Source organism: Nipponia nippon, unplaced genomic scaffold (genome assembly GCF_047370975.1).
Source record: "Nipponia nippon isolate SJK-2023a ecotype South Korea unplaced genomic scaffold, ASM4737097v1 scaffold_31, whole genome shotgun sequence".
Taxonomy (NCBI): domain Eukaryota; kingdom Metazoa; phylum Chordata; class Aves; order Pelecaniformes; family Threskiornithidae; genus Nipponia; species Nipponia nippon.
In genome coordinates this window covers 525,784-552,435 of record NW_028262349.1, presented here as the reverse complement: position 1 = coordinate 552,435, position 26,652 = coordinate 525,784, and the positions used below count along the sequence as shown (strand labels likewise).

At 47.2% G+C, this 26,652-nt stretch overlaps 1 protein-coding gene and 1 long non-coding RNA gene across 15 annotated transcripts; one reads left to right on the top strand and one right to left on the bottom strand.

The window, feature by feature from the left end:
* The first annotated feature begins 136 nt into the window (after nucleotides 1-136).
* On the top strand, nucleotides 137-26,581 carry LOC104016260 (uncharacterized protein KIAA1958-like). Of its 13 annotated transcripts, none has more exons than XM_087769499.1 (6): nucleotides 137-562; nucleotides 11,116-11,215; nucleotides 18,520-18,608; nucleotides 19,413-20,613; nucleotides 23,768-24,144; nucleotides 26,345-26,581. In XM_087769499.1, the coding sequence occupies exons 3-6, from the start codon at nucleotides 18,606-18,608 to the stop codon at nucleotides 26,579-26,581; spliced, it is 1,818 nt and encodes a 605-aa protein (XP_087625625.1). In that variant the 5' UTR covers nucleotides 137-562; nucleotides 11,116-11,215; nucleotides 18,520-18,605. The 13 variants fall into 13 exon arrangements, with proteins under 13 accessions (XP_087625625.1, XP_087625614.1, XP_087625621.1 ...); XM_087769488.1 differs by having other exon boundaries at nucleotides 23,768-24,617; nucleotides 26,345-26,479; XM_087769495.1 differs by lacking the exon at nucleotides 26,345-26,581 and adding an exon at nucleotides 11,584-11,731 and having other exon boundaries at nucleotides 137-410; nucleotides 23,768-25,720.
* Nucleotides 11,901-25,848, bottom strand: LOC148054314 (uncharacterized). 2 transcript variants are annotated; one of them, XR_015707334.1, is made up of 4 exons: nucleotides 25,711-25,846; nucleotides 15,605-15,967; nucleotides 14,960-15,043; nucleotides 11,901-14,584 (listed from the first exon to the last, which is right to left on the bottom strand). It is a non-coding gene; the product is annotated as an uncharacterized LOC148054314 (long non-coding RNA). The 2 variants fall into 2 exon arrangements; XR_015707335.1 differs by lacking the exon at nucleotides 15,605-15,967 and having other exon boundaries at nucleotides 25,711-25,848.
* Nucleotides 26,582-26,652: the final 71 nt, after the last annotated feature.

Below are 26,652 nucleotides of genomic sequence, written 5' to 3'. Positions count from 1 at the left end.
ACCGGAGATGTCATCGTGATAGCAGGGGCGGGGATCGCCCGCCTCCGAGGGTTGGCGCCCTGGCGCCCCTCGCGAAGCCTATTGGCTGCAGGCGGGACGAGGGGCGGAGCAAAGCGCCGGTGCGCGGCGCGATTCGGTAGGCGAAGGGAGACGGCTGGGAGGAGCCATCTTGAGAGCGGGAAGGATGCCGAAACGCCACACGGACCCGCCATCTTGATTGGGGGCAGGGCATGGGATAGCCGCGTTGGGCGCCATCTTGAGTGCGGGCAAGGGCCCCAACGTGCACATTGTGTTGTCGCCCGCGGGAGCGGCCCAACCGCCGCCGCCATGTTGGCTACGGGCAGGGAAGCCGCGCGTTCCTGTCCGTTGCCATCTCGAGTAAGGGAGAGCGAGCGCCTCGCCGAAATTAGGTTAATTATTTAGCACTGCCAGTCTGGGGACTTTTCATGGCGCTAGACAGCACTTAGGAGTTTTATTTAACATACAGGATAAAGTCTGTTGAATTGCAGTTAATGTCTTAAGGAGAAAGATTACCCAGTGGGTGAGAGAGAGAACTTGTGAGGTAAGACGTAACACCTACCTGCTCTGCTCAGGCATCAGGATAATATTTTTCCTAAGTTACAGTCCTGACACCGTTTGCTGACCAAAACAGCTCTTTTCTGGTCAGGTGGACCTCAGTGGTTAATTAGATAAGCGTGTTTCACTCTTAATGCGTGCCATTGCCTGTAGGTCTTACTTCTGCAGGGATTCAGGTAAAATCCATGGATTTCCTGTCTGTGGGGATTTCAAACCTCTAGAAGATTTCCTTTGCAGGTGCTGGGCCGTCTATAGTAAATTTAAGCCTACTACAACAGACTTAGTTGCGTCAGATACTTTCTGTGGCTCCCTTAAAAATGATTGTCGAGCTTGTTCGTGTGCCACACGATGAAGGCCCCTAAAAAACAAGGGAGAGGCGAGTGTCCATCTGGTTCCTGCCCTGGACGTGCCGACGCCTTTACTTTGTCCCCGTGCAGGAACAGGCACACGAGGAGCAGGATCCTGATGGAGCCCGAGCCATCTTAGGATCATCCTCCTTTCCTCCAGGACACCGCTGGTTCCTCTCCGCTAACGCTGTTCTGTAAAGCAGTTTGCTTCCATAGATGAAATGCTGCCTGGCTCTGTTTAAATATAGACAATATTTGCTCACTGGGAATTCTACTAGCAATTACTCATTTTCTTTGCCTCACTTGTCATAATCCTATCCCTTGACTGCAGCGCAAGAATTAATTGTCCCAGACCTTGCTACAAGTCCCTTGTGTAGCATTGAATCAAATATCAAATGTCCAGTCCACATTGATCTTGGCTTCATTAGCTGCAACCCTGTTTTGAGAGTTTCTAGGCAACATAATACTGGTCTTACTGTAGAAAGGATCCTTCGTACCTCACCAGCACACCCACTTTTGACATTTTTGTGAAAACGTTTGTACAATTCTGCCAATCCGCCTCTATTGTCGGTGGTAAACAGTAAAGCACTAATATAGATCGGTGCCACTGATGGAAGCACCTGAGCTGTAACACAGCCGTGTCAGTGGTACATATGTGAAGGTTCAGAAAAAGATTTAAAAAATATAGTGCAAATGAAATTCAGAGTCTTATCCTTGGGCAGTGTTTCTGCTTAATGTCAGGTAACTTTGACAGGTACAGACATGCATTTTATATTCTCATTTCTTTCTGAAGCGTACACTAGACAGATGAAGATGGAAAGAAAAAAAAAAGTGAAACTGTCTTATTATTTTCTCCCAAACACGTATTACTGTGTTGGTTCCTATGGCCAGATGCCACCTTTTCTCAGAGAGTGAGGCAATGCTCAGATATTTTGGTGGCCAGGACCAGACATGAACTTACTGCCTCGCTCTTGTCACCATTTGTGAAACGCAGGAGCTTCCATCGAGCTTGGATCTTACCAAGAGCTGGTAACGCTAATTTCCGTGTCTCTGGTTTATTGGGCTCCCCGGCCATGCGGCCCTCGTTTCAGCAGTGAAGTTTTAAAGCGGAGAAAAAGTATGTTCTTACCCATTGCTACAGGCCTCGCCTAAAGGCCTCACCTGAAACCAGAGTTACTTTACTAGGTACTGCATATGAAAGGCTCAGCTTCTGCCACAGATAAGAGATTTACGACTTAGATGAGGCAAAGAATGGGAAAATGATGGGATTATGCCGAGCTGAGAGCCAGAGAGATAAAGTGATCTGATCAAAGCAGAGCAGGAATTTAACTCCCATCTCACAAGCCACAATGCACTTTCTTGAACTATGCCTATTTTAAACTATATTTCCTGTGGAGGTGTTTCACTTCATCTTCCCTTCAGAATAATCTGTTTTATATACTGTAAGTAAGAAATCTCTCCATAGTAGAGGACGGTATGGAGACAGAATCACTCCTTTGTTTTTAATATGGGATATTTCAGTCCGCTAGTAAAGAAGTGTACCCTAAAGAAGGGTAGCCTGAACATGACACAAAGACTTTGAAAAAAATCATTAATGCTAGATACTGATCACTGGTAAGAAAAATATCTGATTTTCTAGTGGCTGTTGACATTAGTTTATTGCACGTGCAGATAACCCAGCCGCTTTTCAGATATCTTTGGAAAAGCAAACACAGGTGGATGCCACTGAAGCATTATTACTTTTCAAAGACCTCTCCTGTGCAGTCGTGGTCCAACTTAAGAGACTCTTTTAAGGTTCATGCAAGCTCACTTAGATTTTCCATAGTTCCAGCAGAAATGCTGATTATGCAACATTTTATCAGACATTTTCCTGTAATACTAACAGAATTTTTTAGACAGCGTCTTTTCAGATACTATGGTAGCAAACTGACTAACGATATTATTGCGTAACGCACAGTCTTTCTCTGGGCCAAACAGGAAAATGCATTTAAGAACAAAATAATACTTTATACATAGAAGCAGCTGGGAGAAAGACCTGCCTCTGTATATCTTTGTGTTTGTTTTGAAAAAGAAACCCCCATGAAAATGGCCATGTGAAAAAAGAGGAGGGAGAAGGGAAAAACACGCATCAGCTGCTTTTGTGCAATCCAGCAAAACGGTCCCACCCTCCCCCGGGCTCCGGTTACTCACTGCTGGAGAGGCCTTGGCGCGACACACCCAGGTCTTTCTCTTTTTAAGCCCTTCCTGCCTCTGTTATCTCTTTGAATTTAAGTTACTATGCAGGGAAGAAAAACCCTCTGAAACAAAAAAGACCCTCTTCCTGCCTTTTTTCCTTTGTATTTTTAAAATAGCTCTGAAGCCTGTACTACATTCACAGGACACTTCTCTGCATAACCACGTTCCTTTGCAAACTAGCAAAGTTTTTTCCCTTCTCCTGCCTCTTCCACCCAACGTTTCTATCCGTGACTTGAAAATAAGAACCCTCCTAAAATACGGTCTCTGCTCAGGAACCCAAACTACTGTGCACAGTGGTATATCCTAGGTACTGTTTTTAATGACAATTGTTTTCCTGCGAGTTCCCCTCCTCCCCCATTATTCACAGCACCCTGCAAGGTCCTAAACCAGGAAATTCTTTCATATATAACTTTGCTACTAGTTTAGTCCCAAGGAAACTTGGAGGGCGGGGGGTGTTTCAAATACTTCTGCTTCTTTTTGTTGCTTTTATTTATTTTAACCCCCTTTCAATTAACATAGCTGTTTTGTTTAAAAGAGCATTTGCAGCTTTAGCAACATCTTAGGATGCCAGAACATTCTTGTGTGCATCATTCACGATGCCACATCACAGCTCTGGAAATGGTTAGTCTAAAGCTAGCAGAGAAGGAGCAAACTCACTGCTGCATTGATCGGTCCAACAAAAAGAGGCATAGGGCTTCCGATGGGCCAGTCAGTTCACACGTGGCTCAAAACTGCTGAGAGCGCAGGTATCGTCTCACTCAGCTCATACCCAAGGGAAGGGAAAGGAGAGGGACCGGAATTATCCCGGGCAGAAGTCATAAGCCACACAGGCAGAAAGCTGGGGCTACTGGAGGAAGAGGTGTGGGTACACGGAGGATCGCTGGAGAGCTGGCTATGTTAGCTCCAGTGCTGGGGAGGAGTTCATTTCTGAACTGCAGATCTGTGGTTTTACAAGCAGTACACATCATTAGCAAGGGGAGTATTTTTTCCACTGATCCTAAGAGTTTGGCAGCATGAAGTATTATCAAAAAGCATACCAATCGGTAATTGATAAATAAATTGGTTTGGAATTGAGCTTAATATACTTTCAGTATTAAATAGAAGTAAATGGTTCTAACCAGCTTACAAGTTCCCTGAACTGGATTTTTGACACAGCGATTTGAGGCCTCCCTTCCAGGGACAAAGTTGAAAAACACTTTGCAAGCAAGTATATCTGCACGCGGAACTTTCATTAGCGTTGCCATTGCACAGTCTGATTTCAGCTTTTGACAGGACTGCCAAACTATCCTATCTACAGGTATTTTTTGCGCTGCAAGTAGTTATATCAACTTGAAATTTTAAGTGTAATCACAAAAGCTCACATTTTACGTTTCTTCCCTCCTTTCTAATCCGTGACAAAAGGAGAGACTGATCTGTGTGGTCCTTCTGTTGTTATCAGTCCATGTTATTTCAGAACTTCCCTGTCCTCGCCGCTCCTCCCGGATGCTTTTGGGTGACTCATTTCCTGTGAAGGATGAACCAGCCATTTCCTGGCCATTCAGCACAGGACTTTTTTTTTTTTTTTCTTCCAGTCTGTGTTGGAGTGGTGTGGATTAAGCTATGGTTTGGTATACCCCCCTGCAACTTCCACCAGAACTGCAACTCTTCACTGCAGCCTTCTAGACGATAAACTGTCAGCACGTGTTGCTTAGGGGTCGTGGCTTGGCCCCGCTTCCTGGGCCATCGGCTCTGTGATTTTTGGGGTGTGGAATTAAAATAATTACAGCCATACAGATTTAACAGTGCCATCCTTCCAGTCATTGCAACCCAATTCTTTTCATAATAAAGGGAATGTTACCAAAAGCACCATAGGGCAAAGATACTGAGCTCACAACACCTATCTAAGCCCAGAAATTCTGAATTACCTAGTAAGTGCTACCAAGATTGCATATTGGCATTTGAGAAATCCAGGTAATGCCCCTACTGGTTTTTTTGTTAGACATGGGTTACTAGAAGACTGGGTCGGTTTCTGTATTGATTCCGTGCCCATAATTCCAGCTCTTGCCTCCAACCTGTGTTTCCAATTTCCTGAGCCACTATTTATTCGTACTTCACATCATGACTCTAACTGTTGCGGACAGCTTGCTTCAACGCCGCCGCCGAGTTAAAAATTGTCTGGGCGTTGTAATGCCACCCTGAGGTATCGCAACTCTTTCGAGCAGCTTTTTACTGCCATTTTAAAAATTATTCTCTTAATCTTATTTCCCATCATTTCATTTGAGTATTTAGATTCATTAGCCTGTCACACATCCGTAATGTTTGGGAAGAAAACCCGCACAATAGGGATACTGCCTCTTGAGTCTGAATGTAGCACATGTTGTAGGGATGATCACTGAATAATTCATACCCATAATGATTTATTCATGCTCAAAAGCTGGATACCTCCTCTGTGACTTTCCATTATCTCACAGAGAATGCAAGTTCCTCTTCAGCCGTGCTCGTCTTAGGAGTGCCAGCAGCAGCCCCTGTGTGGGCCCGCGAAGCGGGGCGTCTGAGGCAAGCAGAGCCGCGTGCGTTAGAAACCACTCCCCTCTGATGCTTCCAAACCATTTCTGCTCAACAGCAAATGGGAAACTCCTGCCATTCCGATGCCATCTGTATCACCCTTGACACAGAAGCTACAATGTAGGTGCGCTTCTTTGCAAATTCTTCGGAAAGGAAGGTGGGCGAGCAAGCACGTTAAGCTCTTCTCCACTGGTACACACGTAAAGTGAGATGCTGCGGTCACGATGCAGGATGTTCTCAGCATGGAAAACAGGCAATCAGGCCATGACTCTGGGATTTGATACCGTAGAGCTGATCTTCTTCTCCACAAGACATTTCAGTTTTATTTCCATTGTAAAGTTACGGATTCTGAGGCGAGACAATTGATATAAACATAGCAGGATTGCTGCCTGCCCTCTCAGGAAACCTTGCAGGAAAGCCTGGACAAATAGCAGCAGTTCAGACTAATCTCTTTCCTGTCTAATGTGGGCTATCAAAAAATACGCCTTTGGTAAAAGCTTGTAAGACCACGACCTGAGTCTCCTGACCTAGGTGAAGATTTTGCAAGGCATTCAAATTCCATGTGTCTAGAAAGTATGAAGGATGATTCTGTGTTTCAGCAAAGTCTGCAGGCCCACAGGCAACACTACCCCTAGCCGGCTGGTATGAAATTTCCTAATTGTTTATCCTGTAATCCTCACTTCTTTTGTCCTTGGAATAGGCTCTACATCAGCATAATTAAAAATGTCAAACATGCTTGAGAAACTCTCCAAGTTGCTAAAAATGAATGTGAATTTCCTCCCCACAACCTCGCTTCATCTTTCCCTTACTCTGGCCTCAGCTTTACAAAGTGGTCTGTTTCCAGCCCTTCAGCATAGTTTGCATTCCACTGCCAAGAATGAACATTTATTTATACAAACAACCGTCCTTGCAAGCACATCTCCCCCTGCTATCCTAGGGCAGGGAACTAAACATAATTTCTGTTCTCTTCTGGAGCTGCACTTCTACATTTCTTTTTTCTTTATTCAGGGGCATTTTTTGCGTTGAAAGATTAGTGCAGTTCAGTCACTTTCCCTGTGCTTCAAATCTGTTCAGAAATGGACTGGAATGCTCTTTCATTTCCTTACAATGATTTTATTTTATTACCCTCTAATGATGGTGCCAGTTTCCTGACGAACCACTTAGGGGGTCTTGATGGCTCAGCAAGCAGGTTTTCAAAGAGGTCTCGCTCACGCTGGCACCTTGAGGGCTCTGCGTAACTCGCAGAACCAGAAAGCCCTGGTGCCTCTTTCTCCCAAAAGCACACCAGTAACCTGGTTTTCCCAACTACGTTTTCGGGCTGCTGCCTTACACTAACTCTTCCAGCAGCACAGCTGACATGGTAGGCGAGATCAACGGTAGGTGAAACGGCAGGTTCCAGGTGAGCAGACTAATGTGGAGGGGAGCCCGAAGCTCATGCATTATTGCTAAAGCTTCTCCATCCCTCAGCTGTCAGGCTGAGGTATTGTTCCCTGAAATGCTAGCTCCTCACCTATGTCCTCTGTCCTCAGGTTGTCTCCCATTGCATCTGCCATTTAAATGGATATTACACAGATGCTAGATGACTCCAGACAGGGGAATTTCATCCTCTGAGCACAGTTCATTTAAATGAAAAAAGGGGCCCTAAAAGAGATAGAGATACACTTGCAGAGCATCTAGAAATTCTCCATTCGATGAGTGTATCTGCAAGCTGCTCGCTCTCTTACTGTACCCACGTCGGATTTTGCTGTGTGCGAGCCAGCCTCCATTTCTCAGTTCATGTAATTGTTTGTAGTTAAGAGTAATATTTAGATTTATAATGTTTACAATTACCTCCACCAGCGAATAAGATAAAGTGGTTTTGTTGGGAACGCTCTTATTTGCCTTTCTAAAGCAACCTTCTAAGAAATGAAGCATTTAAGTTGTTTCTGAAGGATCCAGGGGAATGCTTTTTTAAAAGAACAGCAAGGTGGTATTTTAGAATATAGCCCCAACAGTATCTTTTTAGGAAGAAAATGCAGACAGCTGCTTTAACTATATTGCCAAACCAAGGTCAACGAACTACTGCAAGTGAATGAATTAGGAATTTTTAGTGACTACTTTCCATGAATCATTACTGAATATTTTATAGATCTTACTGCTTTCTTAGTAAGCTTACTGTTGCTAAGTTTGCAAAGATATATTTACTTTCGCCTCAGTATAAGGTATCAATCTTTTTCTTTCCTGTGATGCACAACGAAGGGCTGATGTCCTTTAAGACTATCCCCGTAACATGCCCTGCTATGTCCTCGGGTCTAAATGGACATTGCTCTATTCAGGAAGAGGAGCACGATTACAGTTAGGCCTTGCGCTGATTACCTCGTACAGCAGCATCACAACTAATACCTAGCGGGAGAGAAAAACCTCACATTGACCATGCAGCTGGCAAGATACCACCCCCTCCTCCTCCTCCTCCCTGGGCTTCCATTCAGAGCAGGATTTATTCTCATCTTGCAGGTTATACTATGCATGCTTGGAGCACGCCAAAATGTATCCTTACCGGATTCTTCAGATGGCTTTTTAGTGTTTTTCATTAAATTATATCAGCGAATGTACTGGTATAAATTTCAGCAACACGTGAAGAGGTGTCCTGTTCACTAACGGGATGTGCGCACACAGAGGCGCACCTCAGTATTTAGGCGTGTATAGCACTGCATTGGCCGTGTACATCCCTCTGCATTTGAGGATGCAACGCCCTGATGAGTGCAGTCATCCCCCTGGAGATAAGGGAGAAACAGGCGACCCCAAAAAGGGCAGGACGTAGCAAAAGGACAGAAACGCAGAGACATACCAGCTCGATTCTGGAACTGGCAAAATTGTGCTCCCTCTTCCCCCTCCCAAATACTTCTTTTCAGTGTCATGCATGCAGGTTATAGGCGCTTCAGCAGTGCAGCTGAATTAAAGCCCTTGTTTCCACATGGATTCAAGAACAAGTATGATCCAAATACATCTGAGAAAGTAAGAGGGCTGCCACACCAAACCGCTGTGTGCCTGCCATGAGGCCCGCGTTGTCGGACAGGCTAATAAAGACATCATTTTCCCAGGGATTCAGCTCTATTAAACACAAAGCTCCAAATGATTTCCTACTTGGATCAAAGATGTGTTTGTTCCAGTGCCACTTAAGTTTAAAAGGCAATACTGGGAATGAATGAAATCTCCCCAGTGGCAGCTGCTGAGGTTCAATTGGTTTGTCAGTGCCATAATTATGCAGCGGACGTCTTCTGTTGGCTGGCCCATATGTTCCTGAAGGACGTTATGCAATGGAAATGGCGCAGGCAAGCCTTGCTCCCGGAGCTCAGGGGTTTTTGCTTTTGCGGTATGAAGACTTGCTTGCGTTTCGGGTGGTAAAAACGTTAAGAAATCTCACGTTCTGATTTCAGACTTGAAAATGGAGTTGCCCTTATTTGATCAAACTAGATGGAAGCATATGAGAAGAAACGGCAGCCTACATCCAGTATCCTAGAACTGGTGTTTTAATACGGAGACTGACCACTTTTAACTATTATTTATATAGTTAGAGCTGGCCTCTGCCATCGAGCGCTCCCCTTGGCTAACGCAAGGAGCTGTCACTGGGATCGGCGGCAGGGTTTGGTGCGACCCTTGGTGCTACGAATAAGCGGGGCTCCTTGTCTGGCCAGCCACCACCATGCAGCCCGTCCACCTCCTCCACAGCACTGCTCATCTCTGTAGGCTGGGGTCTGGATGCTGATGAGAAACGTCTGCTCATTAAATAGCCATCTCCTTGTCTAGGACACCGAATTTTCTGTGTAACGGACGTGAGCGTGTAGTAAGAACTCCAGAGTATTAAATTAAGCATTAAAAGAACATTAAGACATGAACCTGCAAAATGTGAAGTCAGGGAGAATTGAGAGCATTCGAGATCTCAGTTGCCAAAGGAACAAAAGAAACACAATATCCTTTAGAACGTTTAATATTTAATTTGGTGAGATGCTCCGATACTGGGGCAGTGACTGCAGCGGGCGATGACAGCGAGCACCGTGCGAGGGGTGCTTGGGGCCTTCATGGGCGGCCGAAACGCCGAGGCACAAAAGGCTCCTTATTTGCAGAACCGTCGATTTTATGCACAGCTACCTGGTCTGCAGCACACCGTGCATTTTCTAAACGCCATGCAATTTAATTCATACGCGTTCTTGTTAAAAACACAGCATCAACATTGTACAAAAGAGACTCCTAACGACTGGGCTAGTTAGAAAGGGAAGAACCAGCGGCACATCTTAAACGCTGGAGATCTGTCGCTGACTGACTCCCTGCTGTTCATGTTCTGCACGCACCTAAAGCCAACAGGGTGATTTTCATGAACTGAAACAGTCTTCTTACAGAGCTAAGTTTAATTCAGAGGGGCGTCTTCAGCTACATTTTCTTGCTTTAAGGTCAGGGCTTAAAAAAATACGTGATACTTCATTTATTGGGAAAATACCTAATTTCATACTGCGAGTTGACCAGTTGCTTCTGCAACAGCTAGAAGTCAGCTAGCAAGATTCTTCCCTCCTAAGTTTTGTCATGAGGACTTCAGTACACGTGCGGTCACCAAAGGAACAAAAAGGATTTTATGTAAACAGAGCGGCACGGCTGGGGCTGTGGCCCAGTCCTCCAACAGCCAGGCCTGCGTTCCAGAGCTGGGCCACGCACGGGTAGCTATTCCGAGGTACCCGTTTAGGCTTCAGGGAACCAGCAGCCTAGGTGATTTTCTAAGAAGCATTCAGTGATGCCTTGGTCATCTGAGAGCGTCTGCTGGCAGATCCAGTATGAGACAGCTGGGTTTGTGGCGCAGGCTTGGAGAAAGTTTCCGAAGTGTGTTTTCAGAAGTGCATTTTGTGCACTCGGGGCAATTTCAGCAGAGAACTCCAGATCCAAACCCACCGTTGGCTCAAGTTTTGCTTGAATCTGTAGAGTGGGCTTAATTGTTTGCTCTTGCTCACACTTTGGACCGTGTGTTATCGCTGCTGTAGGACGAGGGTTGGCAACCCCTTACGGATACTATGCCAGAGTGTATTTTTCTTTTCCAAAGCAGCAGCTAGGTGTGCCAATGCTGGGTTTTGCTGCCTCTCCAAGAGGCAAGATGCCATCCATCTGTGGTATTTTTCATCTGTGAGGCGCTCAGCTCCTGCTGAATGCAGCACTTGAAGTGGGAGACTGAAACTGGGAGCCACTGCCTCTTACTGGTGCCTCCCCAGATACTGCCGACCCCAGCTCCTGCCTCAAACATGCCATTCAGAACCTATAAAAACTCAGTGCAGACTCGGCGCTCAGGGCAAAGCCTTTTGCTTATTGCTTCCATCCCACACAAAGGATCTTCAGGTTGCTTTAAGATCACTTTTCTAAATAACTAATACCTTCCCTCTCCCTTATTTCCTAGGCTTCCCCGTCCCCTAGGCACCAGTGAGGTTCTTGTCCTTCAACAGACTGCAGTGCTCCATGGGAGGCTTCCCAAAGCGTCTGGCCTGACCTTGGAGCAGGTAAGGGAGAGAGCGGCACTTCAAAACAAGGACGGTAGTAGAAAATTAAATAGGAGCAAAGGCTCCAAAGGTGGGAAGCCTGCAAGGCCCCCACATATCCTATCAGCACAGCCAGATATCATGAACTAATGAATTTGCCTGCGGCCAGAAAGCTTGGGTGCTGCTTAGTGAGATGTGTTTTGTGAGGGACAAGCACCTTTCCTTTCCATGGGCGTCGCACCCTGGGTTTCCCTGTGCTCTCCCCGTGCCAGCTGCGGGCATCTGCAGCTGCCCGAGAGACCCCAGCGGAGACTGTAAAAAGCAGTCCCACAGAGAGGGGACATTCCCTCTTCTTCGTTTACCAACAAAGTTATTTCTTCTACCTCCAGCAGCCATTTACCATCACATCCTCAGCAAACCTTCATAAACACTTGAGATGTAAAAATGAGAGCCAGCTCTTTGCCTGTTGCTAGCAAGCCTGACTTGTATGTACACCCCCAGAGTGAGTCACCACGGGTTTGAAGTGCTTCTGAAAAGGTGAAATCCTCAGCCTGGGAAAGAGTTGCGGTGTAGTCGTTAAAATTGTTCTGTATTGTAAAAAACTAGGTTACTCCATCTCATTGTGAACAATTATGCCTAATTACAAGTCACAGATTCACCACAAATGGTATTTAATATCAAATTTCTACTGTACTTCATCCAGAGCGCGCTCTGAAGGAACACATTACCTCTGGTTTGCGGATGGGTGACGCGTGATGCGGGACAGAAGGAAAGATCAAACAAAGAGGAACGGATGTTAGGCCCCGGCTCACGGTTCAGCGTTTGAAACTTTGGATGCCGTGGCCTCCAGCTTACAGCCCTGGTTATTTCATTTGAGTTGGGCAGGTGGTAGGAAAAATGGCGTGTGCCACACTAAGATTTTAGTTAAACTTTAAAAGGCTGCTCCGAAGTTTGAAACGGCAATAAACACTTTGACAATAAAATTAAATGAGTAAGATTTGCAACTTCCCCGTAGCAAAGTCCCAAACGGGATGTTAATTTTTGCCGTTTGATATAAAAGAAATCGCACCAACAGAGCAGGAATCGAAAGCAGCCGAGGTACCGTGACACCCTCATCCCTGCCCCGAGGGCTGCGAACGGAGAAGGTTCTGCGCTTGGCTCGGGCCACGCTACCGGTCAGCGGTTTTATGCTGTATTTTTAGCAGTAAGACAGCAAGTTTCCTATGAAGTTGGCAGGCTGAGAGGTCAGTGAATCCTCAGTTTTCGCTGTTTTCTTTCCGCGGAGCCCCGGGTGCAGAGGCTCGCTGGCGGGGACGGCGCTTCGCCCCCTGCACAAACGGCCCCGGCGCGAACCCGGCGCTCCTTCAGCCGGGGGCCGGGGCCGGGCTCTGCGGGGCCGGCGGGCCCCGGGCGGGGCGGCAGGGCCGGGCCGGCGGCCGAGCACCCTCTGCCGGGCAGCGGCCGAGCGGCGGGCCCCGAGCGCCGAGCGCCAGCCCCGGGCCGCCTCCTCGGGAAAGGAAACGGAGCAGGATCCAAGTTTTGCACCGTTCCCGTCTTGGTTTTGCGCCTGTCGCAGTCAAACTCCAGCAAACTGAGGATTAAAGGTGGTGCTAACGGGGAGATGGGATGTCATCCCGTGACTGGCGAAGCTCGTGCTTTATGAAAAATACCACAAACTGAGAGAAGCAATTAAGAGAGTAGCAAACGCTCCTACAAACGCCTTCTGGCCAACAGACATCATCTTCCATTAATTAAGTGAAAGAAGATCATTTTAATACAAATAGCTGCTGGGGAACAAAGTAAGTTCCCACAGTCAGTTCTATGCTGATACAATTTACTCATCCACAGCCCAGGACTGAAAATAAAAAATCCCAGGAAAATTACGACAGCCTGCATGTCGAATTGTTAGGGAAGAGATCGGCCCGCTCTCCGCGGCGGCACTAACCCCAGGCGCGAAGCTGCTCACAAACGGCAGCGTTAACAGGGTAACCAGCGCAATCGTTATTGACCTCGTAGCCTTTTCTGCCCAAGTAACAGATTTGCCCTTCACTAATTTCAGCTTTCCCACCTCTTCCTGGGGAAATAAAATATTAGGACCTATTTATAGAAGTTCATGGTTTTAAACTAATTTTTTCCTTTACTACAGCTGGTTTTAGTGGTTGATTACTGTTTGTTGGACCAGGTGATCCTTTGCCAGCTGGCTGCGGCTTTTATTAGCTCTTTTAAGACGACTTGATTTAGAGCTCACAGTTACGTTACACGGACAGCAGCTCTGTAAGCAGACCCTCAAGAGAAGAGATAATTAGGACTCACGAGAAAAATTGTGTCCGACTCTCTGAACAAAAACGCTCTTGTTTAAGGAATGTGGTGCTGTAGGCTAATATTTAACAGCAGTCTCTCTTCCCTCGCTGAGGGCTGGTGCATGCAATTAGACCCTGCCCTCCATCAGACATACTGGATGTTATTTTCTGGGAGCATCTCTCAAAATGGAGGAACGCTGCCCTGTAGCAAGTACAGAATGTATCTTGGGAATTGTATTTCTGCAAGTAGGGCAGGAGGTAGCGGTGAAAGGACGTGGTGCAGCAGGAAAAGAGCTGAAGAGGTGCTGAGAAGGCTCTTGTTCAGGGGAGGGGGAGGAGAGAAACAAACATTGCAGAGAACAGGAAAAACGATGTGCTGGGAAATGATTAATCCACCCCAAAGGCCCTTGCTAAGAAGTGGTGGGACAAGCTCAATGATTTTTGGCAGCCATGAGCTACTTCTGCTCCGCTCTCAACTCCCGTCTTGCAAGCAGATGTGTTGAAGTACAGCTTTGTCCCACCCCTGCCCCAGACACCAGGTCCCCCGGCAGCCTCCTTCGCTCCACTCTGGCAGCACGCCCCCTCCGATATGTGTATTTTACGGCTGTCCCCTGTCCCTCCACCTCCAGTAAACGTTTCTCAAGTGAGCGGGAGCACACAATCTGTGCCAGGGGAAGGGGGCGGGAGTCAAGAACTGCTGCTCTGTATCCTGTTGTTTTCCTACCGGGATTGTTGCAGTTTCCTGCACTGTCTTATCTGGAGCTGAAAAGCCAAAGCTCTCATATTTACTTGTTTTGTGCATGCCTCGGATTTCTAATCTGTGAAATAGACGTTAGAGGACTTAAGAAAAACATAGCTAGGACTTCCACAGGGTGGAGGGACAGGAACAAAGTGGTTAAAGGGCTTTCGGTGCCTATACAATTAGTTTCTTTAGGTAGTTATCCTGCTTGCATAAGCCTGTGTATGTCAGAGAGGGCTTCAGAGAACCTTCAGCGTACCATAATGCCGCACAGAGTCCACTGCCACGTAAAAGAGCAAGATTCAGATGTTTACGTTCTCAGGTGATTCCAGGTACCTGTGTTTGACAGACCTTACGAGAGAATCATTTTCAGAAAGTGCCGAGTAGGTGTTTCCCCCCCAGGGCTCAAACTAGACACAGAAAAGTCTTAAAAGGAAATAAGTATTTCAATGCTTTTAGTCCGCCTTGAGTTTTAAGAGCTCCACTGAACTGCTGTAGACTTCTTTGAAATTACTTGGCCACATTTTCTTGAATACAGAGGTAAAATAAGCATATACTCTGCTGACGCCTTGAAAGCTTACTATGTAGTTCAGATGCACGAGAAAGCAAAATCTTGTCCATTTTTTAAACTTTTTTCCTCTAGTGAGCATGAATTCACTTAACTATAGGTTATATCAGTGTGCTAAATTCCCTATGGGTTAAAAAAAAATAGAAGAAAACATTTACCGTACAGCTCTGGAATGTCCTGTTTTTCTGCACGAAGGTGTGGGTCCTGCATACACAGTGTCCATTATCAGATGGGAGCCTCTCCTGGAAAGATAATTAAAACGCCGTGTCGCTCACAGCCATGCGGATACGGAACCAGACACAAGGTTTCAAAACAAAACACAACCCCCAAACCCCGACCCCAGCACCCTCCCCCGTAGGGATCCTGGTCTTGTTGGAAGGAGGTAGAAAGCGTGGCAATGTTCGGGATGAATTTTTATTAATTGAAGAGATGAGAAGTATGTCAGTTCAGCGTTTGTGGGTAAATACATATTTAATTTTTTTTCCGCTCAGTTGTAACTGTAAATTCAGACTCATTCTGCTCGACAGTTTCTTTGGAGGTACTGTCAACTGATGTAAATATGAGAGCAGGAGTGGGCTGAAGAAGTATCCTTAGTTCCAAATAAAGACTCTGGTAATGAACTAAATACCAAGAGAAAAAAGGCTTTTTTTCAAAGAGATCAGGAAAAGGAAGACATGTGCTTGGAGATAAGGACAGATAAAAGCATTCCATTTAAAGACGCCCGTGATAGAAATCGAGATGTTCATCTGCCAAGTCAGTAATGTCACGGCCTTATGGCCACGCAGAGCTTCCGTTCCCGTTACCTTTTCCCACACGAACTCTAAGCACCAGCTTATTGGCATGAAAGTTCCTTTTGGTTTGTCCAAGCAGCTCCGCCCTTTACGGAGGAATTACACAGGTTGAACTTGAAGATAAAACTCTTTGGCTTCAGAGGGGGAAAAACGGTTCTCCCACAAGTTTACGCTCAGCTTTCTGAGGCCCAGGGATAGGCTGGGAATTCCCGGTCCTTAGAAGGTTTGAAGACAGGTCAGACAAACAGCCCTCAGGAGGAGTTTGGGCAGAGCTCACTTTTCTCTGAGGAGACGGCCATTTGAGGTGACTTCCAACCCTCTTTTCTGTGATTCATTAGGAGTCAGAACACGGTGACAGTAGATCCTACACAACACCTAGATTAACAGAGGTCAAGAGCTCAAAATGCATTTGCTGCTTTAAACCAGGGGGTTTTGGTCTGTTTTTTGTTTAAAGCAAGCAGCGGATTTCAGTTAGAAAATTCTTTGAAAATCCTAGCTCTGCATGTTTCACAAGCTAGCATATGCAAACAGCAAAGCATTCTAGGCTAAAATTATCTGTACTATAATTAGAAAGCCATAAGAAGGACCATATGGATTGATACTAGCGTAAGTGCAGAAGGGCCTTCCAGAGCTGTGCTGCCGTGCAGCAGTTTCACCCCCGAACGGGAGCGGTTCATCCCCCATCGGGAAGCATAGCCAACACGCTGCCAGAGATTTGACCTGCGCTTTTCTCTTTGACAGAGACATTTCGTTCCCTGCCCTGTCTCCTGAGGTTAGAGAGGGCTCTCCTATGCTTTGCTTCTATTTGTTTCCTTTGCTCCTAGGGCTGAGCTTTGCCTAACTACTGAACACTCGTTAATTGTTCGATGGGTTTTGTCATCGTAGTCGTTACCCCGCCTCGCTCAGGCAGCAGACAGGCTCCCTCGCGCTGGGCAGCGTGGAAGCTCACGCCACTTTCATGGCTTTTTTTCCCCCCTTTCCTGCTTGGGCCAATTAAACTTTTGCCCGCAGGTTTTGCATGCTTACTCACTTGGGCGTCGCATCCAGCAAAGCACGTTTAGCTTTGGCATCAGCGAATCAAAGCATTCACTTAAAATTAAGCAGGTGGGTAAGCACCCGGCCAGCTGCAGCCTTGGTGCTCAGCAGCCTGTCGCTCTGCTGCCCATCATTCCCGCGAGTGTGGCACTGCCGGAGCAGGGCCCTGCGAGCACCCATCCGGGGGGCTCCTCCGCGGTGCAGGAGCGTGGCCGGGAGGCAGTTGCACATCACTGGGTTTTGTTTAGTTTGGTTGGTCTCAACCCTGCTCTGGAGGCCCCCGCTGCTGGCTGGGGAGGATGGGGGTATGGGAAGCGGGAAGGCAGCTGCCCCCCCCCAGCCAGGTGCCTTCGAGTACCCCGGGCCCCCTCAGGCCGGCCCTGCTGGCAGTGAGGGGGTTTGGGCTAGGGCAGGTGGCCTTGGGGAGCCCCGGGTGACCCCGTCCTGGGGCCAGGCTGGAGAGGGAGAGGGTAAGGACCTTCCACCGCATGGTTTCCACATCCCCACCTCACGTCACTGATGCTGGCCAAGCCCTGCAGCAGCCACCACGCCTCGCCCTGCACACGGGGCTGGCGGCCGCCCCTGGGCGGCCCGGCCAGTCACACTTACATCCCTTCCTCCAGGCAGGGCTCCTCAGCCTCAGCCGGGTCCCTCCTCGCCCTGCCGCCTCGCGTGGAGCCGCTGAGCACGGCCGGTGGAGGTAGGGCAGTAAAGGGCGCTGGGCATAGCCTCTGCCTCAGCTGCTGCTGCACAACGGGGCGTCTGCAGAGCTGCGGTTTCCTGCCTGGGCGCTGGCAGGCTTTCCCACAGTTTAACTAGCATACTCATGAAATAAATCCCTGCAGACAAACACCGCATTCACGGATTACAGAGCAGCCCTACATCTGTCAGCTGGGATGGGCTTCTCCTGTCTTCTGCAGCTTGCCCGGAGAATAGGAGCGTGCAGAGCAGGAGACCCGGAGGCTCGAGCTCACGCACCCGGTGAGGACGTGCGCTCACGGTGTGCTGGGCTGTCCGCACGTGCGTGTTCACCTTCAAAGCCAGCAAGGGCCTGTTCTCACTGGGAAGCCACGTCACATTTAGGCCAGAGCTGCTCAAAGAACCAGTTTAGACGAGATTCCTGCGTCCAGTGTTTTCAGTCTGGCATCTCTTGCCACCACTAAATGCAAAGCTTTTAATTAATAATAGACTAAGATGCCTGGAGCAAAGACTGCCATTATGAACTGTAAATGCATGCGGTATCAGTCACATAGCATCATAAGGCTTCTTGACTCTCTTGCAATATGTATGATGACGGTAAGTTATGTGACCGATTGTTCTTCTCTAACCTGTTACACAGAAATAATGACGACTTCCTAGACTACTACATAGAATGTTTCAGAACAGATGGGAGAATTTCAGATTTAGTCTGTAGTAAATATGAGTTACATATGCAAATAATCTTTAGTTAGGAAACGTGCTCTTCTTTTTACTGTTCAAGAAGTCAGATAATGTCAGAATCTGAACTAGCTTCACTATTTCTGGTACTTCTGTCTCTGCAGTTCACTCCATTTGGAGAAGTAAAGATTGCTAACTACGGCCTGCGTTCAAAGTGCCAGGGCTGAAAGGAACATATCGCAGAGTCTGGCTTTTAAAATGCTATTTTCAATATTTATATTTTGTTTCAGCTTTGATTGGTATGCTGTAGAGGCTAATCCTGCAAATATTTACACAAGTCAAGCTTTCTATATATAGTTCATTGGAGCTCAATGGGAGCTCACCTTAATGAAGGCACATGTTCTGCAGTAGCATTTATTTTGGACCGAGCATTGAAAAATTTAGTTGCATCTGCTAGCCAGATTTTTTTAAAAATATATATGTATGTACACACACGCGTATGATGATTATTTTAGGTTCTGAGAGAGAAAGAAAGAATATTCAAACAGTCACTTACTGATCTCCACCTGAGAGAAGGCTCAGTCAGATCGAAAACAGCAACATGGTAAGTATTCTTTTTAGCATAAATGATAGCACAGACGATTGTTTCTAACAGAATCCATTATAGCATTAAAAATTGTAGATTTTTAAAAAACACGTTTTAGATATGTGGATGCAAGGTCCATTTTTTAGTTTCTGAAAAGCATCCCACAAACGACTTCTGCATATAGCCAATTTCCCTTTGGTGCAAGTAGCGCTACCGTCGTGACAGACGAGAGAAGTAGGAGCCCCGTTGGCCACGGGGAGGCGGAGACTGAGAAGCTGATTCCTGACGCTCTCCCTTGTTATCTTCCATAGCGAGTACAGAATTGGCCGTGGGTCCAAGCTTGCTTGGATCACAGGACTCAGAGTTGCAAACAGAGCACGACACTTCAGCAAGTTACCCTTCCGTTAGCTGAGCTGTGGTCGCTGCTGGGGTGGCTCAGTGGGAGCGTTAATCCCAGTTATGCCGTGGATTTAGAACACGCATGTGAACAGCCGCTCTGTCTCAGCTGAGGTATGATAAATTCTTAAGCTGAGCTACCTGATCAGGACTCAGAGCCCATAGGTACGCATAAATTATATCTATACTAAAGTCATCATTCCAGGACCATGCCCACAAACTACCCCCCAGGTCTTCAAAGTGGACAAATTTATTTATTTATTGTAAAGAATGAACAAATTGATTTTTTTTTTTTTTAAAGAATCATTAGAGGAATCCCTGATCTGCAATTATTGCTCTATTGAGATGGGGCTAGAAACAGTCCCCAGGACTGCTATTTTATGTACATCCTCTTTTCTTTACGTTATCTCCAACACATTTTTACAGAACGAGAGTGTCGGTGATGGAAGATGCAGCGATGCCAGTTCACTTCGCATGGATCTCTCCAATCTTGTGACCTGGGCACACACTCATGGGACCATATGCAATCAAATCCCAGCCCTGGAAATTGTGCAGAACACGGGTCACCCTAGCAAGGACAATTCTGTTCTGTGGATATGCGGAGTTGGACATGCGTATCACTGGCAGTGTGGAAAATTATACATCAGAGGCAGAGAAGAGAATGAAGCCACAGAAAAGAGAAAGAGGTTAGTATCCTCTGAGGCTTCATCAAGGGAAGCTAATTTAGATGAAAAGAGGTTCAGGATGACCCCATCTTTTGAGAGGGCTAAAGCAGATGCTGTTAGCATAGGGTCATGTAGCAGATCTCCAGGGGTCACTCAGCAGAAAGACGACACAGTCTACATAATACACGATGAACCATCACCCAGAGAAAATCAAAAAAATAGCAAATCCATGAAATCGTGCTTTGCAGCAGAGCAGCATTTGTCAATATCTGGTGGTGAGGTCAAAACTGACAGACGTAAGGTGAAGCTAGAAAGCAATGAAGATCTACAAATCATCTCTGATGAAGAACAGTGTATATTGGACAAAGACGACCACGGAGACAGAATCAACCAGAATATTCCGTCAGAATCGCCAATCAAAGGTATAACTGCTGAGGTAGATCTGCAGATGCATCGCAATCAGAAGATGGCATTTAACAAGACGACAGCCGCCCAAACATCTGGCTTTGCCCCCACGGGAAAGCCACCCCTAACTCTTGCCTGCATTCTAAAGTCTCCCGTCAGCAACCAAGAGAGCCTGGACAGCAGCTTCTTGAGGTTAGGTCCTCTTAATCCTGCAAGGTCTGTAACTGAAACTGCGAGAGCAAGAAATTCCTCTGGGTCAGCAAGACCAAAAGAACATTTAAAATCTGTTCCTGTCTCCAACATTGAAGCAAAGGCCCAACTTGAGTCACCCGCCTCTGTGACATTCTTTGAGTTTGAAGCCACTGTAGATGTCCAGCAGCAGCTCCAGCTGAGCCCTCCCGAGCATGGCATACCAGGAATAGGCTTAGGTGGGAGCATCACTGAAAACCCTCTCGAGGAGGGTGAACCGTCAGGATCCGGGCACGCACCTCATCTTTCGGCCTCGTTGAGCCCAGAGAGCAAGAACGCAGACTGTCCACCCGCACCTTCACACAAAAGTAAGAGTCTGGAGTTTTATTCCTTGAGGGGTTTGTGGGTGCGTTCTATTCATTGCTTTCCCAAAATATTAAAGGAGGGTGAGTTTGTATAGCCGCCAAAATCTGTATTGTAGCATCTAAGTAAATGCCTCTGATTTGGGGCACTCTGCTTCTACTAAAAGGGATGAAAAAGGTTCCTACCTCGAGCAATCGGCACTTCAATAGAGAATGCCGTTCACTGAGGTACCCAGATGTGTACTTGGCTGCGGCCCAGCCTTCACTACCCAGTTTGAATACTCTGGTCTTTGATTTTACTCCATATCACCACATACTATGTTGGCTGTACTTAAGAGAGAGTCCCTGTGAGAAACTGGAGCCGGAGGTGGGAACTCGGGTCTCGAGAAGAAAACAAGAGGAAGTGACTTAAAGCAGCGAAACAGAGAAATTGTGGCTGAAACTCTGGCTGCACCAAAGTCAGTGGCAAAAATCCCAGAGATTGCAATGGGAGCAAAGTTTCAATTCTGCATATTGAATTATAAGAGTTAAACAAATTGCTTTAGTACTTTTAAGAATTTTAAGATTTTCATACACACTGTCCTTGGAATCCTGCTGGAGTGGGGAGAGTTATAATTGCTCAAACATTAACTTGCACGATACACTGCTTACTAGAGAACTTCCGATACCAAGGTTAAGCCACGTACAGAGCGTATTTAAATGATTCAATATCACGAGAATATGCTGTTTGACACAGATGTTAGAAGCCTAGCTTGCGGCTGTAAAACAGACACCGTCCACACAAGAAGGAACAGCTGACACACAATGTGTGGACGTTACCAGAATTATGCTAGTCTTTTGCAGGTAGTGGGGAAGCCATCAATGAAATCGCTTTAATTCATTTAATAAATGATCATGTTTTAGGATAGATGTTTATAATATACTGGAGCCTTAATGCCAGGTACATATATATTATTTAATCTAATGATTAAACACTTCAAATAAAATGCAAATGTCCAGGTTTTTAAAGATGTTATAGTAAAGCCACAAAATTTGCATCTATAATGATTTGAGTGCCTGCAGGTGCTATTTCCCATTAATACCAAGTAAACTGCTGTCTAGTCAGTTTTATGGCTCTGTCTGCTAGTATCTAGGTGTACACATTGAGGCAGATTTTTAAAATATATTTCAGAGTAAGAGTATATGTTTTCCATCCAAGGCTTACTGCCTTGGCTCCATCTAACTGAGAAGCAGCCCCCAACAGTGTGTCTGCCTTCCACACGCTCAGTATGAGAATCCTGTTTCACATTCCCCAAAGCCTGCTCTCTTCCCGCAGTCGCCATCCAGCCCCGTGGCCTCGTCCGTGGCACGCCGGGCGCCCAGCCTGGCGGAGCTGCTGCGGCACTGCCCTGCGGCCACGCAGGATGCTTCCCGACCGACTGCATCTCCAGACTCCTCCCCAGCTGCAGGGCAGGGCTGTACCTACGCTGCCCCAACCCACCCTGAACGCCTGTCCCACTGCGCCAGACATTTATACCCATCTCAGCTGGCCGTAACATTAACGAGCAGCAGCCTGCTGCGGGTTCCTGCAGCACAGGGGACTGGACAGTGCCCTTCAAAAGAAGGGATTACTGAAATAGTATTTTGGGGTTTATCTGTAACACAGTGGGTGTACACTCAAAGCACCGTTAGTATTCCTGAATAGGCTTGGGGTCACAGACGTTCGTGTTCCTTATGGAGCCCTAACCGTACAAACCGGCCCAGTTATTTTTTGTGAACATTATTTGACTATTTTTTGTAACTGACAACATATATCAGCAGAAGGGACTGGGAATTCATCTGGGAATGTCTGTGTAGTAGCCGTTTCTGCCAAGATAAATGGCTTATGGCTCAAGCGAGGCCGCTGCATGTATTGATTTACGAGCCATTCATCTCTTCACATAGAGCAGTCGGTAACAAAACAAGCAGAAAACCCAAACCAGCAGCATGGGGATCAGTAGAATTCACCTCAGTCCAGCCACAGCATTTTAAGGTAACAACTGAGCGTGTATAAAACAACTCGATGCAAGAAGGGGAGTCTCTAGATGTTGGCTCTAGAATCCTTTTCAACCTACCCCTCTTCAGCCCTGGAAAAGTCACAGGCGAGCAGATGGAGCTTTTCAGCAATCCAAAGAATTAATTTCTCATGCTACATCGAACTAGGTAGATGTGGGATTGCCATAGCAACTTGAGAGCGAACCCAACTGGAATCCTGGCACTCCTTTTTAAAAAAAAAAAAAAGTATACTTTTACTCATCTTTTTGTTCTCCCTCACTACCTACCCCTAACTTTTGGTTAATGCTTTTATTTCACAATGAGAGTTCTCCTGCCCAAAGAGATTGTTGTAAAGAAGAATGCTTTGAATATATTTTGCATAATGCAAACTATATTGTACAACACTTTGAACATATGAAATGGATGCTGCTTAGTCCTGAGGCAGCTCACAAGATCCACGTACAGGCCAGCTCCCATCTCTTTTAAGAGAGCAGAGTTTGGCCCCCGCAGTCACCACGAAATACACGCCAGAGCAGCCGCAAATCGATGAAAGTATATCGAGTCCATTTGGGGTTGCTTGGGCTTCGTAGCCAGCACTGCAGGCTCAGGACTGCGGCCGCTGGTTGCGTGGCTGGTCCCACAAGCGCGCTCCGAGTCAACTCCAAAATCGGCCAGGGCGAAGTTCAATGTCAAGCCAAGCCACCCGTGACAGGCCTGGGCTCCGGTCCCCCACTGCTGTCCGCGAAGGCCCATAGAACTCGCACCAATGCCTTCCACACGCGCACCCCACAGTGACGCTCAGCGATTAAATCTCACTAGGAACTCATTCTCTCCCGTTTAAACATAATTCAAAAAGAAAGAATGTCTTAAGTGTATCTACATGGTAGTGCGCAGATCGAGCAGCCAGGTGAGAAAGAACAAGGCAGGCGGCGGTCCTCTCCCTATCTGGGCTGGTGCTGTCAGGGGGTGCTGGCCGGCTCGTCGAGGACACAGATCTAACCGAAGCGTTAAAGGAGGGGGCTTGCGAAAGTCCCATAATCTCTGAATTACTTTTAGAAGGAAGGTGAACATTATTCTGCATCTCCTTATATTTCACTGATCTCCTTGTAAGTTCTTGCTGTCCTCAAAGCTGTGTCTTATCTTTCAGATGAGTTGAAGAAGTGGGAGAAAAAGAGAAACCGTAACGCTAGCGATATAAAAATTTTCAAAGACTGGCTGGTTTTACATTGCCCTTCTGAAACGCGCGAGATCTATGAGCTGCCACCCGAAGACCTCGATAATTACCTGGCCTCGTTCTACAGTTCTGCAAAGAGACAGAACGGCACAGATTTTTCCGCCAGTTCTTTGCACTTCTATCAGAGCAGCATAGAGAGGTACCTCAAGGATCACAACTACAAGTACAGCGTGGTTAAAGGGTTGGAATTCCGAGCATCTCAGGAAGCCTTGAAACTAAAGCACCAGCACCTATCTCAAAAAGAGAGAGAGGGAGAGTGGAGTATTTTGGAGAACCTGACAGATGAAGAGGTGGGCGGTCTTCGTAAGAAGGGGCTTTTAAGTAAGACGCACCCTCAGGGCTTTTTGCACCTCATGTTCACAAATATCATTAGGGGGTTTGGGGCAAGTACACACAGTCGGAGCCATAATCTGTACTGGGGCCAGCTTGTGCTAAAGAGGAACGAGGGAGAGCTGGAGTACTTGGAATGGAACGATGATCTGAGCGCAGAGGTAGATACAAGGGAACTGGGCCCACGTCTCTTTGCCAAGCCCGACAACCCAGATAACTGTCCGGTCACAGATTACAAGGAGTATGCTAAGAGGAGGCCGCCGGACATGCTTCATGACTACGATCCACTTTACCTGGCGCCCAAGCCTCTCTGCTCCGTATGGGACCAAACATGGTACTGTAGGAAGTCACTGACAAAAGGCAAAATGGAAAAGATCTTGAAAGCTATTATCCAGCAAGTCAAAGGAACTGTAAAGAAGTCCAAGAAATAGAGGTATCCATTTAGTTTCTGCTGTGCCGCTTTTTGATAGGGGCATGTTTCAAAGTAGGCTTTGAAAGGTTTAAGCGGTAGTATTTAGTATAGGTCGAGGAGAACGTCCTTCAGTTTCACCTTCGAACACGAGTCATCTACAACTTTGCATCACCTTAGCCTTCAGGCTAAGTGAAGAACTTCTGTTGCTCTCTCTATTAATGGAATTGGTAATTCAGCAAGTTAAATAACTACGAGAATCTTAGGTTTCACATTTGTAAAACAAGTTAATACTCTACCGTATGATTAATGACACGATAAAATGCTAACGTTAGCAAGGAGAGGGCTCGGCAGCCAAGTAGCGTGGCTAGGAGCGTAGGGGAGGTGACACTCGGGAACAGCGCGCAGCCTGTAGTGAGAGCCTGTTGTAGGAAGATAAGTAACGCGCGTTAGCTCTGGGGCAGAGAGAGGAGGATGAAATGCCGTGTTTGCCAACTGCTAATCCGCATCTCCTGGGAATGCTTTCACCAAGGTTTATGTCGTTTTTCTTAGTGAAAGATTTGTAGATTTAAGAAGTTGCGACTGTGTTTTAAAGAGTTATTTAAAATGGCTGACAGCATTGAAAGGTTTTATGGTGTTTTCCCCAAAGTGCTAAATATAGCTACACAAATACACTTCGGTACACGTAGTCAACTTTTTTCCAGCTGTTCAAGTACCACTCAGTCAGCGTATTGTCAGTTGAGTTGTTGGGTTGAATTGTTGACATCACCTAATAAAAGCAGGTTTCACTCGGCCCCGTTTGGCTGCTCTGCTTGTCTGTTCCACAGAAATGGAGCCAGTAAACCCAAACTAGCAGCTAACGGTTTCCCCAAAGGCCAGCACGTTGACTTCTCCTGCTGGGGTTTCTCCCGCTCCGAGCCTGTCGTTACGCAGCGTTACAGAGCTGACCCCGAGGAGGAGTTGGGCTCTTTGAAATCCCACAGAGCCCACGCTCGTGGTTTCTTAACGAGGTCTTTGTGGCCAAACCCTTTGCCAGAATTGGTCCTGTTCAAGCAACATTTAATATCACCAAATAACTTATAGGTGTTTAAAGAGCCATAAAAAAAGACAAACTCACTCGAACGCTTGGAAGGCGTCTTCCAGCTTTCCTCGTGCTGCCGAACGCAGACGGCACGACGACTGCTGCAGGACCCGTCAGCGCCCAGGTCAGGCCCAGCCGCAGCCAGAGCAGCCCCTTCCCACAGGGCTGGGCTCCACTGGTGGGGGGAAGGCACCGGCCAGATCAGGCTTTTCTTTCCTCTGAGCTGATCTATTTAGTCACACCCCAAAGCTCGTTAACGAAAGGCTGCTGCCTTAAAAATCAGGTGGCACAATTAGCCAGCAGCGTTTGCTTAATCCCATCCCGAGCACATGGGCACCTCCGGGTTCTCTGGCTGCAGGAGAGAACAGCGAACACGGGGACAGCAAACGGCTGCCGCGGCGGCGGGAAGCCAAGCGCCCAGGAGCAGATCACCCGGCGACGCCAGGATCCCCGGCCCCAGACCTCGGGCTGGGATTACAGGGCTGAGCCGCGAGCGGGGCGGCGGCAGCCGGGATGGGAAAGGGGGACGGGGTTGGGGAGCGCTGTGCGTGCTGGCCGTCCGTGCAGGACAGCCCGGGGAGGGAGAGCCGCCCTCCCGCCGCTGGCGGGGGAAGTCACTGCCTCCTTCTGCAGAGGAGATCTGCCGATCCCACTTATTTGTGTCTTACAGTGCTCTTCGGCTAAATTTCCAGTTAATGGCACCTCATACAAATGCGGAGCATCCTCTGTAACGCGCTACGTCAGACCTCATCGAGGCTTTAACTGCTGCTCAGGAGAGATCACGGCGAGATCACGGCGAGCTGTTTCGCTCCGTAAGAGCAAGGACGTAGCGGCATGGGAAATTCTGGGTAACTGTCCCAGGGCATGTCTTAGCACCCGGAGCGCAAACCTCGCTTCCCGTGATTAGGAAATTACCCATAGCAGGCTGCTGCCAGGAGCAGCGTCTGCGGCAAAAAAGGCTTTGCAAAGATCGCGGTG